Source organism: Sinocyclocheilus grahami, unplaced genomic scaffold, assembly GCF_001515645.1.
Source record: "Sinocyclocheilus grahami isolate Dianchi unplaced genomic scaffold, SAMN03320097.WGS_v1.1 scaffold220.1, whole genome shotgun sequence".
Classification (NCBI taxonomy): domain Eukaryota; kingdom Metazoa; phylum Chordata; class Actinopteri; order Cypriniformes; family Cyprinidae; genus Sinocyclocheilus; species Sinocyclocheilus grahami.
In genome coordinates this window covers 136,386-154,386 of record NW_015505399.1, presented here as the reverse complement: position 1 = coordinate 154,386, position 18,001 = coordinate 136,386, and the positions used below count along the sequence as shown (strand labels likewise).

At 36.7% G+C, this 18,001-nt stretch overlaps 1 protein-coding gene and 1 long non-coding RNA gene across 2 annotated transcripts in view; both read left to right on the top strand.

The window, feature by feature from the left end:
* Positions 1-1,339: 1,339 nt before the first annotated feature.
* Positions 1,340-12,139, top strand: LOC107596540 (transformer-2 protein homolog beta-like). Its single transcript, XM_016287295.1, has 8 exons — positions 1,340-1,508; positions 5,380-5,525; positions 6,180-6,345; positions 6,436-6,624; positions 7,146-7,168; positions 7,217-7,324; positions 10,012-10,085; positions 11,789-12,139. Exons 1-8 carry the CDS (start codon positions 1,476-1,478, stop codon positions 11,797-11,799), a joined length of 750 nt encoding a protein of 249 aa, XP_016142781.1. The 5' UTR covers positions 1,340-1,475; the 3' UTR covers positions 11,800-12,139.
* Positions 12,140-13,538: 1,399 nt separating this feature from the next.
* LOC107596520 (uncharacterized) overlaps positions 13,539-18,001 on the top strand; it is a 10,737-nt gene continuing 6,274 nt past the window's right edge. The window contains exon 1 of the long non-coding RNA XR_001610378.1: positions 13,539-14,109. This is a non-coding gene — a long non-coding RNA (uncharacterized lncRNA). The remainder of the gene's footprint in view (positions 14,110-18,001) is intronic.

The following is an 18,001-nucleotide window of genomic DNA, read 5'->3' as shown; positions in this document are numbered from 1 at the left end:
GTAACATAACAGTAGACGAGATATGTAACGTATAAGGCATATCAGAATTATCCTTTCAAATCCTAAAGGTTGACTTAAATTACTTTTAATGTGTAATATTACAAGATATGCAATTAAGTGTTAGTTTGTAATTGGAGTAATTGCTTTTGCATGCATGCATCCATCCATGCATAAGGCTCAGGATGCACCTGGAAGTATCTAATTGTTCTTCATGATGGGTATTAAAGCTCACTTTTCATTTCTGTTGGTTCATCTATAATGTTTTCCCCACACTAATAAAACGATAGGATTATCAGAGGTGTAAAGAGTACCTAAAAAATTAAATCTACAATATTCATAATGTTAAGGAGATGGCAGAAACCACTCCTGTCGCTCATTAAAATGAATTACACAAAAATGCAACTTTGTATCTTAGGCGCCATCTACTGGAAACTCAATACAAATGTAGCTACTTGGAACATTCTCCAATTATTTCCCACTTTAGTCGAGTCAGCATTATTTATATAGCGCTTTTACAGTGAAGATTGTGTCAAAGCAGCTTTACAGTATTAAACAGGGAAATAGCTTTGAATTGATTTAAAAATAATAATGTATAGCTATAAAAGCACAAAGAATACGTGTGTGTGAATACGGTGATGTAGAATGATAATAACACAAATAAATACGTTTTGTTTTTATGTTAGTATTATCCACATCTGTCCCACCACTGCTTTTTTTTCTAAAATAGGAATCAATTAAAATATAACGTTACATGTGCAAGTTCGCTGCTGTGTATAAAATAAAACATAGCCTACTAAGGCAGCAAAATGGTCATTTCTAAGTATAACACTTAAATACCAGAACAAAACAAGTATTTGAGAATACCTCTACTTCAAACAAAGTCAGAAGAAAACTCAAACTCAAAGAAATGCAGCTCATTGCCATGCAGCAGTTTCCCATTCATATAATGTCTAGTGTAGTAAACGTGGGAAGAATTACTCTCAGCGTCGTCCAATCGATGTCTTGCACAGATATCCTCTCTCGCTCTCTCTCGCTCTCTCTCTCTATATATATATATCGACCAATCAGGTCCTTGCTTACTGAGTAGTAAAGAATCTTTTCGAAGTAGGATAAGCCACTCCGCATTTGATGCCAGTCGGATGGGATTTGTTCTGAGGTTTTTTAACCATTGCTCTATGTAAAATTAATTGAATAAAGGTCTGGTTGTGTAAAACATATGTTTATTATAGGTGTATAAATGATGTACAGGCTTTGACAAGAAGCTTTAATCGGTGTAGTATGTTCGACGCCCTCTTGCGGCCGTTGCTCCGCCGCGCCAGTGGGAGTGGAAACGCTGGTTTCTTAATACCGCCTCTTCGACCGAGAAAGGCGTTCATTACCAGACGCTCGATCTGTTTGTGCGCTCTATTTGTGTTTCATTATCTGTAATTTCTGTCCCAGTGTTACCATTGCAGCGTAATACATACTAAACAACAATGAGTGACGCCGATAAGGAATTCGTGGAGCGGGTATGTAGTAATGTTTGTACTGTTTTGTCTTTTTGCACGCGCCCTTCCATGTTTCTTCTCGAAATGTCCTCCATGTTGAATGCTAGCCAGCAGGACCGAGCCAGACGGGCTTCATTCATTTAGTAAAATCCGATTACTAATGTACAAATGCGATGATAGACTCGATGTTTTTTTCTTTTTAACGTCTCTAAAAACTTAATAAAATCACATAACTACTACGTGTAATACGGATTTGTCGAACTCCGAGAATCCAGTTAACGTACTTTAGCTAGCTTCGGTGCTAGCAGACAGACGTGCTTCTGATCAGAAAGACCTTTATCTGCCTTTCAGTTTTTGCTTTTTTAATAGTAAGCAAAATGTTTTAACATTTACTGTCTTAACTAAGTGGTGTTTTCTATTCGCATGTTTTATTAAATCTATATAACCTGTATGAGTAATACTTGCTGCTAATACACGAGGTCATCCTGAGCCTTAAAGCTAATGCACAAAATGCTAATTCGTTTCAAAATAACGTAACGTTACACTTTTAATATTATAACGACATTAGTCTTTTGTTAGTATAGTAACATAACAGTAGACGAGATATGTAACGTATAAGGCATATCAGAATTATCCTTTCAAATCCTAAAGGTTGACTTAAATTACTTTTAATGTGTAATATTACAAGATATGCAATTAAGTGTTAGTTTGTAATTGGAGTAATTGCTTTTGCATGCATCCATCCATGCATAAGGCTCAGGATGCACCTGGAAGTATCTAATTGTTCTTCATGATGGGTATTAAAGCTCACTTTTCATTTCTGTTGGTTCATCTATAATGTTTTCCCCACACTAATAAAACGATAGGATTATCAGAGGTGTAAAGAGTACCTAAAAAAACCATACTTGAGTAAAAGTACAGATACCTTACAGTGAAAATGACTCCACTACACGTTACAAGTCACCATTTCCAAAACAACTTGAATAAAAGTCTTGGAGTATCCGATTTTAACAGTACTTAAGTATTTTACTTCTACTAAATATAGGCTCAAAAAAATGCACTAGTCAAAGAGACATGCCAGTCAAAAACTGTAACATTGTGGAGAAGCTGCGGAAATTTTCCATATTTCATGGAAAAACTAGAACAAACAATAAGCCAAAGAACAGAATGACTGGCAAACAGACAACCATTAAATTCGACAACTCACATGGAACTGAGGAAAAACTAGGGCTCTCTCTCTCTCTCTCTCTCTCTCTATATATACGCACACACAGGGTTAGACAAGCTTAACAAGATAAGACACACCTGAGGAGACTAATCAAGGGGAACCAATGAACAAACTGACTACACAAACCACGGGAGACAGGAAGTGAAATAAAAGTCCAGGGCAAGGCACAGAGAGCATGAAACAAAAACAAGAAAGAGTTAATTTGTGAGGAGAGCAATCACATTTATTTTCTAAAACCAAAATAAAACTGAACACCTCAAAGTTACATAACAAAAACAAACAAAAAAACAATATCCTTCAAAAAGGTCTCTTCAGTGTAATAGATAAATAAAATAATGTTAGGTAAAATTAAAAAGCTGATGCCTTCTTGCAGTGGATGTGCTGGTTTGGGCCTCATTGCCGGCTGCAGTCATGTCCTCGTCTCATATATAAAACACCTCTTGATTCACAGATACTTGCTAAGGAACTCGCATTCACATAAAGTAGCCTTGTTGACAAGTTTTCGGTGCCATGCCTGAGCGATCGATTGAAATATTTGTCCTCTGGTTCTCCGAAACGGACGTAAGAAGCATCATCACTGGCACCGCACGTGAAAAATAGTATCCCGACTGAGAATGTCCATGTTGTTTTCACATTACGACTTAAAAGCACAACTCGTGAAATGAGAGTATCCGAGGAGCGCGTGAATGCAGTATTTACACTTGCTCTGATGGCAGCAGGTAGCCTTCCGTTAACTGAGCTAAACATGCTTAAATTAAAATGCCTAAAGCTAAACCTCCCTTGTATTCACATTTCTAACCCTGTTGTCTCAGAAAAGAGAAAAAGTATATCCTTTTTACTCCACAACACCAGTCAAATGCTTCCTTTTGTGATCTGATGAGGCTTCTTGTCACAGAATGAGGCACAAAATATGTTCTATATGCTACTTTTAAAAGAATACAACGATTAGCAATAAATTAGGGTGACCATACGTCCTCTTTTCCCTGGAAATCTCCTCTTTTTACCACCTGCTCCTGCAACATCTGTTTCTCTCCCGTGATTTTCGTGTCCACTCCTTTAAACATACTAATATTGTGTATAATTTTGGCTCATCAGGGAGCCGCTCTCAGGATGCGGTGTATTTAAATATTTTTGAATGAGCGTTTGCGCTGTTTACTTTCACTTTCGATTTCGCGATCACACGCACTCTGTGTAAAGGGAGCACATCTTACAAGATATTTGGCAATGAGCTCAGAATCTGTTGAGCAGCAAATTCTCCAGCATGGTCTTGTCAGTCATCTCTCCTTATTCTCGACCTCTGATCAGTCAAAGCTGACTCCGGTAGTTCTTGTTGGATGCAGGGTTGCCAAGTCCATGTTTTTTTCCACATAATTGGGCTACGTTTAACTTCTATTGCCATGGGTTGATTTTCCCAAGTGGGTTAGAGGTTTGAAATATTGCATAAATTACATTTGACTGAAATGCTTGCAATGAAACATTTTGCATTCTACCTATGTTAAAACTTTCATGGACTTCTACATTAACTATTCCCTCCTGGTGGAATGGTGGAGTCCTTAATATTTTCAAGAAACGGCTGAAAACACAACTTTCATCTTCATTTGACCCTCTAACTCTAGCACTCTCTATTCTAATGCTACTTCTAATTTTATCTGCTTGTTTTTTTTAATTAAAAAAACTTGACCCTCTGACATTTGCACTCTCTATTCTATTTCTAGTCTAATGGCCAATCCATCTTTTTTGGGATTATTTTTTATTTTTATTTTTAATAAGTATCGGTTTAGGCACTGGAACCGTTTTAAAAGTATCGATTTGGCACCGGTATCGAGAAGAAAAAAAAAAACGATACCCAACCCTAGTAAAGCGTACATATACTCATTCAAAAATGTAGAGAGTAAAAGTTGCTAATATCTTTGATACTCAGTACAACTACAAAGTATTGAAAAAAAATACTCAAGTACAGTAACTAATTACATTTACTCCAATACTTTACACCTCTGAGGATTATTGGTTGTGATGTCCAGTATTTACACATTCTTCATCCTTTTTTTTTTTTTTTGTTAAGGTTAAGGTTGGAAGAAGAGAAATCTGGACGAAGTCAAATGTCAAGTTGTTAATGCAAATAATTTGAAGCTGAATTTTCAGTGCATGCTAATTTTCAGAGCAAAAGAAGTTCCCATATAGCATTTATGGGCAGTGAGAGAAATGGGGGAAGAGGAATGAAGTCAGAAATGAAATTGAAACTGAAGAAAGAAGAAAAGATGTGTTATGAAGTTAAGATCAGAAGTTATCTGGGATAAGATCGCAGCGCTAAGTAACTCTTAGTATGTTTGTCCCATGCCTGCATGCATAAATCTTCTGTTGTCCATTTGTATTGCAATAGTTACTATTGTCCTGTAGCATGACAGATTTACAGGTAGTTATTTTCATAAGTAATAATGCATTACATGTCAAAAAACGACAAATTCCTATGTTGTAAGTGCTTCAAAGTAAATTTACACTATTAACACTAGTTCATGTACCTGCAGGGAAAAGGCCACTGCATATTATCCTAGTCTAGAACTAGAATGGTCTCAAACTCATTTATATGCATACAGTAATTAGTTAAACATTCTCAGTTTGACCATGTTTTCTGGCTCTTACATGATTTGGATGTGGTTGGTTTAGGAGTCCCGTTCGACCTCTAGGAGCCCAAGTCCTAGAGGATCTGCTAAGTCAGCCAGTCGCTCGCCGGAACGCTCACCTGCTCGGTCGAAAGAGGGGTCCCACCACTCTCGCTCGAAATCCCGCTCTCGCTCCAGGTCCAAGACTCGGTGAGTATTTCTAGTGTTTTTAAGGTCAAACAATCTGCATGGCAAAGCAAAGGTTGACCTTGTTCTTAATTAATAATAATAATAATAATAAACTCTATTTGTATAGCACCTTCAATACAAAGAATGAAGTTCAAAGTGGTTTACAATAAAAAAGCACTACAATAAGCACCAAGTACTTTACAGGAAAACAAGTCAAAGTATATTATATTATTACAAAATTGTATTACTTGGTTTCTGTGTGTCTTAAAATTAACCGGGAAACAGTTGTTGCTTTTGATTAAGTCCAAAATTACATGTCATTTGAAACTGTTGAAATGGCCTCGTGGCTCAGCTACTAGTGGAATTCACAGTACATGGAGTCTGCAGAGTGGAAGTCACACCTGCTGCTTTCCGGTTAAAAGTAGAAACGATGTTTGGGCCAGATTTAAAAAAAAAAAAAAAAAAAATTCCCCCACCCAGGACTACGATTTTAAGCACTCTGCAGTTGATCATTTGACATGCGTTGGTAGCAACTTGATATATAATGAAATTGAAGCCGGAGGTTCTTGTCTGTCTAAGAAGTTGAAGACGGGACTTATCACTTGGTAACTTGATAGTCTTCCTGTCTGTTGCCTTTTATGGTGCTCTTTTTCATTTTACTCTATCATTTTGCAGGTCCCGTTCCCATCGGAGTTCTCGCCGACACTACAGTCGTTCCTGTTCACGCTCTCATTCTCGCCGGAGACGTTCACGCAGCCGCTCATACAGCAGTGAATACCGTCGCCACCGCAGTCATAGTCATTCTCCTATGTCCAACCGTAGACGTCACGTTGGAGACCGGGTATGACAAGGAGTCGGATCCATACATGATGTTCTATGCAGTGTTTTTGTAGTGCTATATTGTAATCTGTAAAGTTTTCTTCACCTTTAGGCAAACCCAGACCCAAACAGCTGCCTGGGAGTGTTTGGTCTGAGCCTGTACACCACCGAGAGAGACCTGAGGGAGGTATTCTCTAAGTTTGGCCCTCTGAGTGATGTCAGCATTGTGTATGACCAGCAGTCTCGACGCTCCAGGGGTTTTGCCTTTGTCTACTTTGAGAACAGAGAAGATTCAAAAGAGGTGAATTTTTCCAGCTGAATAGTAACATGCAACTTAGCTGCAAAATCTGATTGGTTAATAAACTGCAGCTGTCATTTGTATGGATTTCCATAAAGCAATAAGTTGTTTTTGTTCATACAAGAAATGAGAATGTTCTGTCTTTGCTGAAATCACTAATTGACAATTTTACATAGTTTTTCCAATTGCTTGATTCAGAAGGTTAAAGGAATATTTTACCCAAAAATACGAGTCCTCTATCCATAATATTGCTTTCTCCAGTAAAAAAAAAAAAACCGGCACGACTGCCCCACTAGTATCATTTTACACGCCAGCCAAAGCTTGCGATGAATTTTAATATCCTGTGCACTTTGACTTAAAATTGGCAAAAAAATCCCAAAAAAATGTTGCAGAATCCTGAACATATTTGCAGTTTATTATTTATTCAGCTTATATATAGCTCTGTGTTTTGGGTGAATATTTTGGTGGGGCTCTGCCCTTACAGACAAGCCGTGCCTGCTAATAACTGAATATCTCTCTTATAGTTAATGGTCTTGATCAGTGTTGTGTATTTCAATGATCAATGTTGAATTCAAATAATTTTTCTTGCGTGCAGTGGCGGAGGCCCGAGTGTTAGCCGTCGCCGTGATTACTATGAACGAGGCTATGAGCGTGGATATGATCGCTATGATGACCGTGACTACTACAACAGCAGGTCATACAGGTGATTTCCCCCTACTGTTCAACAGTCAGTCTGTATGTGTTTGTAGCGACATCTCACCATCCTACATGGCTCAACAATAAGGATTAGGTTTGTGCTTAACCAGATGATTTTGTTACTCATTTCACTACAAAATATTTGATGTTATATGTAGTATATTGTTAAACACACTACCATGTTAAAAAGTTTCAAGTTAAGTTAAAAAATAAAAATAATAAGCAACACACCTGTTTTCATCTTTGATGGTAATAAAAAAAGTTTTTTGAGCACCAAATCACCTCATATAATGATTTCTAAAGGATCATGTGACACTGAAGACTGGCATAATGGTGCTGAAAAGCCTAGTTCAGCCTGGTCATTACAGGATAAAATTGTTTAAAGTGTATTAAAATTATTTTAAATTGTAAGGTTATTTGACTATTAATGTTTTTAACTGTATTTTTGATCAAGTAAATGCATCCTTGGTGAGCACAAGAGTCTTCTTTCAATATTCATTTTCTTTGCAAAAATGTTGACTTTTTTTAAGAGCAGGTCATATGGTATTTTAAAGTGTCCTAATATTGTGTTAGAGTCCCCTACAACAGGTTTAAAGGCATCTACGGTCAGAAAACATTTAATATTAGAGTCATTTGCCAATGATTTCGAAACTATTTGTTCCAAGCAAGTTCGGAGCAAACCCCTCCCTTCCATAAGCCTACTCTGCTCTGATCGGTCAGCTGGCCAAGCCTGTTGTGATTGGCACAGAGAGGAGTCCTTGAGCAAGTTAGTGAGCGCTGCCATTGACAAAGCACCTTTACATAAAACAATAATATAGTGCTCCAATCCGTTCTTAAAATAATGGCATAAAATACAAAAACACTTATGCAAGCGAATCGTGCCCAGTTTAAAGTTTAGCTGCTAAACTGAACACTTAAAACAATAATGGTGGGTACGTTAGCCGAGTGCTAACGTGACTAACTGATGAAACAATACAGTTTGTAAACCAAAATGTCTACTGTAATGTTTGAAGAACGACAGACAAAAGATGCTCTGTCTTTAACTTTTAATCAGAACGCAGAACGGCTGTATCACAGGAGCACCAGCCTAACTAACTCGCTCGTCTCCCGCATTAACCCTATAACTGCCAGTGCAGCAAAATAAACAGCAATTTCACAATGATTATAAAGTATGTGTGCTACACTACATTATTTATTATTAAACAAAACAATTATTAGAACAACGACAGTCTACATTAATCGACACATTCCTAGGAAATAGTGGGTTCACAGCGAATTATCGGAACTAATTCATTAAGACAGTAATATGCTTTAATTCAAGTTTATTTGTATAGCACTTTTCACGATACAAATCGGTGCAAAGCGGCTTTACAGAAAATTAAGTTTCTACAATATTTAGTGGTAGCTTATCAGTGGTGACTGTCAGTTAATGTACATAGGGCAGAAATGTACGGAAAAATCAATTAAAGACGTAATAAAACAGACGATGAACACTATTAACAGCAATAATTATATGATGCAATCAAACTTGTAGCAAAATTTGGTAGTTTGTTGTTTCAGGGTTGGCATCATCTGAGGTCCTCTGAGGGGTGGCATCATCTCTTCTCAGGTGTTCTGGATCCAGACTGAAGCTTGTGTAAATCCGAGTTACCACGGGATGTTAATCCCAGCAGAAACAGAGAAACAAATAGAGACATAATTGATTAGTTTAACCCGAGCTAAAGAATAATAATGTGCATTTGATCAGATATAACTGCAGTACAAGATTATGAGATGCATTATTTGAATGCTTGGCCAAAGAGATGTGTCTTCAATCTAGATTTAAACAGAGAGAGTGTGTCTGAACCCCGAACGGTATCAGGAAGGCTATTCCAGAGTTTGGGAGCCAAATGCGAAAAAGCTCTACCGCTCTACCTCAACTTTGCTAACCTAGGTACTACCAAAAGTCCAGAGTTTTGCTTTATCTGGAAAACTAAAGCTGCACTAGTGCACTAGGACATAATATCACGTTTTTGTGCTAATTTGAGCACTCAATTGAAAATGTACACAACGTATCGTACTTACAAGTTGTGGCTCGGAGAGCTTGTTAGTCCAAATTAAGAAGGTAAGAAGCCAAGAAGATAAAAGCCAAGATTAGAGAAGCAGTCCTCGGTAAAATGACGAGCACACAACAAAAGGTTGGAATTGTATTTCTGTGGTATCCTTGAACACAGCGTCTTCTCAACATGATGTAAACACACTAACTAGCGGAAGTGCTTACAAGAATACCACAAATCATATTTTTTGAACATGCTAATCTCTGTTAGAAAGCTAAATAACAATACAATGATTACATTTACATGAGGAGAAATTATATTAAGTAGATTTTAGAAAAACTAAAATTGTATGAGATCAATGAAGGTTAAGTGTAGAGTTGATGAGCACCACTGGTTAAATAAGGCAAGTGACCGTTGATTCAACTGGTCTGAAACACTCACACACTTGCCCCAGGACATCCTCTTATTCTTACTGTTGAGACGTGGTCCCACAGACTGCATACTACATCAGTTCACATAGCAAGATCTTTTTTCACATGAAGCATGTGCTATATGCCTTTTACCTTTTAAAATGGCTTGCTATGCTACAGTTTTGAATGTCACTGTTACGATCTGTAGATGCGGTGGTTTCCATTAAATCTCAGCTTTCTGTTCACAGGAGAAGATCCCCCTCTCCCTACTATGGCCGAGGACCGTACAGGTCAAGATCACGCTCTCGCTCCTACTCCCCTCGTAAGTACTGCACAAACCGACACATTCCTAGGAAATAGTGGGTTCACAGCGAATTATCGGAACTAATTCATTAAGACAGTAATATGCTTTAATTCAAGTTTATTTGTATAGCACTTTTCACGATACAAATCGGTGCAAAGCGGCTTTACAGAAAATTAAGTTTCTACAATATTTAGTGGTAGCTTATCAGTGGTGACTGTCAGTTAATGTACATAGGGCAGAAATGTACGGAAAAATCAATTAAAGACGTAATAAAACAGACGATGAACACTATTAACAGCAATAATTATATGATGCAATCAAACTTGTAGCAAAATTTGGTAGTTTGTTGTTTCAGGGTTGGCATCATCTGAGGTCCTCTGAGGGGTGGCATCATCTCTTCTCAGGTGTTCTGGATCCAGACTGAAGCTTGTGTGAATCCTAGTTACCACGGGATGTCAATCCCAGCAGAAACAGAGAAACAAATAGAGACATAATTGATTAGTTTAACCCGAGCTAAAGAATAATAATGTGCATTTGATCAGATATAACTGCAGTACAAGATTATGAGATGCATTATTTGAATGCTTGGCCAAAGAGATGTGTCTTCAATCTAGATTTAAACAGAGAGAGTGTGTCTGAACCCCGAACGGTATCAGGAAGGCTATTCCAGAGTTTGGGAGCCAAATGCGAAAAAGCTCTACCTCCTTTAGTGAACTTTGCTAACCTAGGTACTACCAAAAGTCCAGAGTTTTGCTTTATCTGGAAAACTAAAGCTGCACTAGGCATACATCACATAATATCACGTTTTTGTGCTAATTTGAGCACTCAATTGAAAATGTACACAACGTATCGTACTTACAAGTTGTGGCTCGGAGAGCTTGTTAGTCCAAATTAAGAAGGTAAGAAGCCAAGAAGATAAAAGCCAAGATTAGAGAAGCAGTCCTCGGTAAAATGACGAGCACACAACAAAAGGTTGGAATTGTATTTCTGTGGTATCCTTGAACACAGCGTCTTCTCAACATGATGTAAACACACTAACTAGCGGAAGTGCTTACAAGAATACCACAAATCATATTTTTTGAACATGCTAATCTCTGTTAGAAAGCTAAATAACAATACAATGATTACATTTACATGAGGAGAAATTATATTAAGTAGATTTTAGAAAAACTAAAATTGTATGAGATCAATGAAGGTTAAGTGTAGAGTTGATGAGCACCACTGGTTAAATAAGGCAAGTGACCGTTGATTCAACTGGTCTGAAACACTCACACACTTGCCCCAGGACATCCTCTTATTCTTACTGTTGAGACGTGGTCCCACAGACTGCATACTACATCAGTTCACATAGCAAGATCTTTTTTCACATGAAGCATGTGCTATATGCCTTTTACCTTTTAAAATGGCTTGCTATGCTACAGTTTTGAATGTCACTGTTACGATCTGTAGATGCGGTGGTTTCCATTAAATCTCAGCTTTCTGTTCACAGGAGAAGATCCCCCTCTCCCTACTATGGCCGAGGACCGTACAGGTCAAGATCACGCTCTCGCTCCTACTCCCCTCGTAAGTACTGCACAAACACTACCACAGTAAACTTTACTTCTATTGTCTCCCTGGCTTTGTTTCAAGAGTGCTTAATCTCAACACTGTACATGCTCTGGTAATTTGTGACAAATGTATGTAAAATAGAGTATTAAGTAAACCTTTATTTGTTTTTACAGGTCATTACTGAAGTGAAGTTTGACTCCTCTCGCCATCCCTGAAGATGATGTTGATGACATTCTTGTTGACGTAGATGTTTATTTCTGGTGGCATGAGTTTGGATGTACTTTAAACTCGATCCCTTTGATTTTTTTTTGCAAAAGGTTTCACATGTCTTTGACTGATCTGGATATTTCAGTAGTTTGAATATTTGTGCACCGTTTTTTTTTTTTTGTCGATCTGATGCTGAACTTGCATTTATTTTATTTGATAAAGTGTCCTGCTCACACCCTATTATGTTTTTATGCGTTTTAAGCTTAGTTTAAGCCTAGTTTAAGCTTGCAATAAACTGCTTTATACCTCCCACCTGATGTGAGCTTCTGCTTGAATGACTCAAAACATTGAAATCTGTGTTTCAAACCTAAAGGATAAAAATCCTTGTTGTAGTTGTGTGTAGAAATCCTTGTTGAGGTGACTCCACTGCAGATTTATGGACCGCATATTTATGTAATGCATACAAATGTTCTCTTAAGACATTTGCCTTGAACTACAGTAAAATTAATAAATTTATTGAATAGAAACGTTAGAACACCATTGCCTGAGCTCTGTTCCAATTTAAGTCTCCTTACCTCAGAGAATATATTGTTAATAATAGGATCATCTAAAATACTTCTCCAGTGTGTGTAAAAAATGTAGTTTAAAGTACTCAGGGATTTAGCATTAATTTGGACACGGTGTGGGTGTCTGCTTTAGCTGATCAATCTGGGATTCCTTACTTTTACTGTACTTGGCTCTTGGAGGGATTTTAATTGGCTTTCTGGAGTTCTGAAATCAGCATCATTAATATATTTAAGGTGTTTTTAAGCAGCACAAACTGACATTAACTGGTCCCAGTTTAGTCATAGATTGTGTTATGAGGCTATTGTAACACTTTTGCTACTCGGCACTGCTGCATTTGGAGACCTATAATGTAGGGTCTGATTTGGAGCTCTGATAAATAATGTTTTTGAGACACAGGAGAAAACCCCATTATACTGCAATACAGAGCAATCCTGTACTGATGTATAGTCTTCTAAATACAGAAATCAGCTGAAGGGGGCAAACAAAATTTCAGGTAAAAGACCTAATGTTAGAAACCCCCCACAGATGGACTTTCAGCATACTATTGCAATGAATGAAATCATCAGGATATTCAATAATTTATTAATTTTGATATATATATATATACATACACACACACACATGTTGTGAGATTTGAGATTTTGCTCAAAAATTAGAGTCATCTTTGGAAGGCTCTTACCACAGTCTACATAAGTGGAATCAATGCATTACATTCATATATAACGGCCATGCGCTTCCTAAATCATAATTCCATAAGGTTTCTTCACATTCCTGTTTCTTTTCCATTGACATGGGCGTTCCCAGAGAAAGTCCCATTTTCCAGCTGCTATTCTCTTTGGAGTCTGTGCTTACAGTTTTACAGTCCCAATTATTAATCGTAGATTAAATATCGAATCAAACAGGAAGACTGTAAACCAATATAAAACAAACAACGAGTTATTCTCACAAGGGACAGAGGAAAACGCCCATCAATCCACAACACCCTAAAGACGCCAATCAAGCTGTCAATCACAAATGTAAATCTGCTTCTGAAAATGATTTAAATACGCATACATCCGTTTATTACCACAAGCTTAAGGGCTGCATGACCTGTCATTACAATATATATCGACTTGAACAGACATTCTCTCTGTAAGTGGATTTAAATGAACTAACCCTCCTGTGTTGCTTACTGAGTCTTATCATTATGTCTTATACAGTGATTTATGGTGGCAAACTAAACACCAGACACCAATTTAAGTCCATAAACACATCAAAAGTGATTTTGTGATATTTAAGAGCGGTTTTATTTAGAGGCGGCGCTTGTTGGCAACAGAGTAACGTCGCAACGACACTTTTTTTTCAATCCCAGTAAAAGAGTTTGAGCAGGAACAGAGTTGTGTATATGTAGCAGGGGGGTCCGGCTGCATCTGGGGGGTGACTGCTGATTTTCAGCACGTTTATTTTATTTTTTTCTATTTTATTTTCTCCTTGTTTTCCCTACTTCGAGCAATCCATTGCACGCGCCGATATATTTGGACGTACATATTTTAGTATAGACCATGAACAAACTCTATGTGGGGAATCTGAGTCCTTCGGTGACCGTGGAGGACCTGAAGCAGCTCTTCGGTGAGAGGAAGCTTCCCGTGACCGACCAGGTCCTGCTCAAATCCGGCTATGCCTTCGTGGACTTCCCCGACCAGAACTGGGCGATTAAAGCCATCGAGACTCTATCTGGTAAGTGCTTTTTTCACGTCGAGCAAAGTCACGGTTACATATATACCTTGGACTGACACCGTACCATACCATTGCTGTTTTTGATAAATAATATTACGTGTAAATGATTTTAAATATAGCGTCCAAAACAATGTTACAATAATATAAATGATCACATTAGTGTATGACAAAATAGATAGTCTAACTAGACATATTACATTTTAAATGAGTATTGTTTTGGCCAAATTGGCATATTGATCTGTAAGTTATCAACTACTGTTTGATTGTGTGTCAGTGATCCATTGTGATTTCAGTGGCCAGTTGTTTTATATTTTCTCAAATCAAGCTGTAAAACACAAATCAGAATTTCATGAGCAATGCTTTTAAACTTTTTACCTTGTACCTGAACATTTAGTCAGCTGTCTGAAAAGTAATTATACATTTTACATAGAATTTTAACAACTCGATCTAATAATGTAGCACAGGTTTTCATATTTAAAAACAAATGTATAACTTCAATAATTAGAATGTGAACAAAGAATAATTTGCGAGAGAATTATTTAAAAATATGTTTTTGTAAACTGGTATTGAATATCGGTTTAGGACATAAATGTCCCAGTATTTTTATGCAGTTTGTGAAAGTTCTATTGCTGTGGTTTTATGGGTTTGCATAATGTCTTGAATAGCAGCTGCACTTTCCCTTGCTGTATGTTACTTTTAGATTCTTAAATTTGGGCTTACATTAAGCAGTGCTTTACTGAACAGCCTGTGCTCCTCTCAGGATTCTCCCTGTTTTCATGTGATGTTTTATTATGGAGTCCTGTGTATTTGCAATAAGGGAGTGGAAGCATGAAAAAATATAGTGCAGAGCTGCATGTGTGTAACAGATGACATTTATTGCTGTGAATAGTTTCAAATGTGCTTCCCATTCTTCAAAAATATAAATATTTTTTGTATATAATTATAATCCGTTTAAAATGATACGTTTACAGTGCATTGATGATGTTTTAAGCATGTAATGACTATTTAAAAATTATTCTGAAATGTTGTCCAAATAATGTATATTTAAATGTGCTCACAGTTTAGATATGCTTTAATAACTTGATTTTATTGCTGTGCTCGACAGTAATTAACTACAAATCTATAATTCATGTTCTTGTCACTGAAGTGACTATTTTTGTGAATTTGTTAATTTGGTTTCTTAACTACCAGGAGAGGTTTAGAAATATTTTCTATTTTCTTTTGTCATATCTTGTTGCTGTGCTTATGTGTGGTGGCAAGCCTGATATTTTAATTATCTAGTTTGTTAGGAACAATTCAGTTTGTTATTGATCTGATCAAATAATTGTTATTTAGCCAAATCCAAACAGTAAAATAAGATTTTGATGCTTGCAGAACAAACATTCATATTTAAATTGTAGTGCATTGAACAGATATGAATTGATGACAGAAAATGTGGTTAATTTCAGAATAATAATGCATATTGTTTTAGGAATTATGATTTATTAATTTTGTTTTTAAATGAAGTGAAATTGTTACTGTGTAATAGTGATGATCTGGGAGGTACGGTTTACTTGATTATAGTCGATCAATTATTTGTTGTGTAGGAATATTCATACTCTGTTGATCTTGATTTATGTTTGACAGGCGGATTAAACTAGTTACTCCTTTTCCCAATAACTCTGCTTATCTGTTTTCAGTTTAAAAATGTATCTAAGGGTGTCTGTAAAAGGATAGATTGTAGATTTGATGGCTAAAAATGATCCACCCAGTTCAAGTGAGTTTTCTTTATTGGCTCATGAGTTGAATAGATTGAGATGAAGACTAAGAACAGATCTGTAGCTGGACAAGTGGGTTATGAAGTTGAACTCTCAATAGAGGACTAGTCACAAAGCCCAGGGACATTAGGATCTCAGAGATGAGGTTGGTTCAGTATTACCCTTTCCCCCATCACAGCTTTATTCATTGTCACTTATGGCAAACAAATGACCTATTACACTCTGTAATACATTCTATAGTGTTTGTGTAAAATCGTAAAAGTTTATTACAATGACTCAAGTTGTTTAAGTTTGATTGCATGCTTGAGTGTTTATTTTTTCTGAAAATAATATGCATAGGATGTGATGCTAAAAATTCATATTCTTTCAGATTTATGGCTTTAAGTGCTTTTATGTTTAAGGCATCAGTCTTTACATTATATTTGTTGTCATAAACAGATAAGTAATGTTTAAATTTGGAGCAAATGAAATTCATTGCATTGTCCCCTTCTCCTTTCACATGATCAAAATGTTTCTGTAAAGCTGTGCTCAAATAGAATATCAAGTGATTTGTTCTCTTTGAACTCACTATTTGTCCAATTTGAGTCTCAATTTGCAGAGGTTTACAACGGGCACTTTAAAATCCCCATAGTACACCATCTTACCTTGCCAAAGTGATTAGAGATTATCCGTCTTGTCACTCTAGATCTTTTAAACCTAAAAAAGAGATTGCAGAAACTTTATGCCCAGGTCCTTCTCTATTGTGGATATAAATACACTGTCAATCAAATGCAGAGGTACAAATAAATCTAATCTACCACGTTGCTGCTCTTTTCATGGACATCAGCAAATCTATTTTACCAGCGCTGAGTGTTTTTAAAAAAAAATTTTTTATCGAAATGTTAGCGTTACTGTACTTGTTTTTTTTTTCTGTGTCCTCTGTAACCTCGCCTCCCTTGAGATTAAAATACTGTAACGCATAATTCCTCATTTGTTAATCCCTTTATCGCTGTAAAGGGGCAGAGAAAAGAAAAGGATTATATCATAAAGAATGTGAGAATGATTGTCATAGAAGCTTTTATGCTGTAATCTCTTCTGAAGCGGCTTTGACTGCTCTCTTCACGGGCTCTTATCAAGTGTTTGTTTGTTTATAGACTAGCGGGCTAATGATAATGTTTCTCATTCGTTGATTATTATAAAAGAGATGGTCTGTTTTGATTTTGTGTCATTGTTGAAGCTGTAAACGGGTGTAATGTTGTATTTTTGTCAGTGGAGTGGATTCTGCCCTTCGAGTGGCAAAGGGCTGACAGTTAGCAGTTTGTAGCTCATTTTCTAGTTGGTTTATTTGTTCTCAATGTATGTATACCTTAAAAAACATTGTCTCTAACTGTTCATATGGTGACAGGAAGCATATGAAAGGTGGTGGAATCTCAGACTGTACAGGCTCTGTTCCTGTACGTACAGTAAATCTTCAGATTTAATCTGTGTCTGTCTGTCTAGGTCGCTGCATTGAGGAAAAAAGACTTCAGTCTGGTGGGGTTAGTGTGAAAAGGCTTAACGTGAATGGATGCTGTTTCAAAACAAATCTGCAGTCATTTCCTGCTTGTTTGAATTGAGGTTTAAAGTCGGCATGAAGTAAAAATTCAGTTCTATTTATTTTCTAAATACACTTTTTTTTGTGAGTGATTCATCCACGCAAAAAAATAAAAAGATTAATCTGTTTAAAAAAAATTGACATTGTAATATCAGTGTAATCACAGCATCATATTCTGGTGGATCATGGATCATCTGATGAAATGACAGACTTCTCTCTGGTGACATATTTAGATCTTCTGCATTTAGTCTGCTTAAAACTCGCCCATTTATTACAACCGAACTGAAGCAAGCTTGCATATGTACCTTCCTTCATCCAATCAGGAAGTGATACCGTGTTTTCTAAAGTAGCCACGTCCTACTTTTTGTTATTTATTTATTTATTTTTTTACCAATAATCCATTTCACTTAGATGTGCATCTCAATACAAAAATAAAAGATCAGTCACTACTTCCTTTTCACACTAATTTCCGTTATGCTCCTTTACCCAGTATTCACCCGCAAAAAAAAAAACAGTTTTGAACAAAAATTGTGGCTGGACCCCCCCCCCCCCCCCCTTTTTTTTTT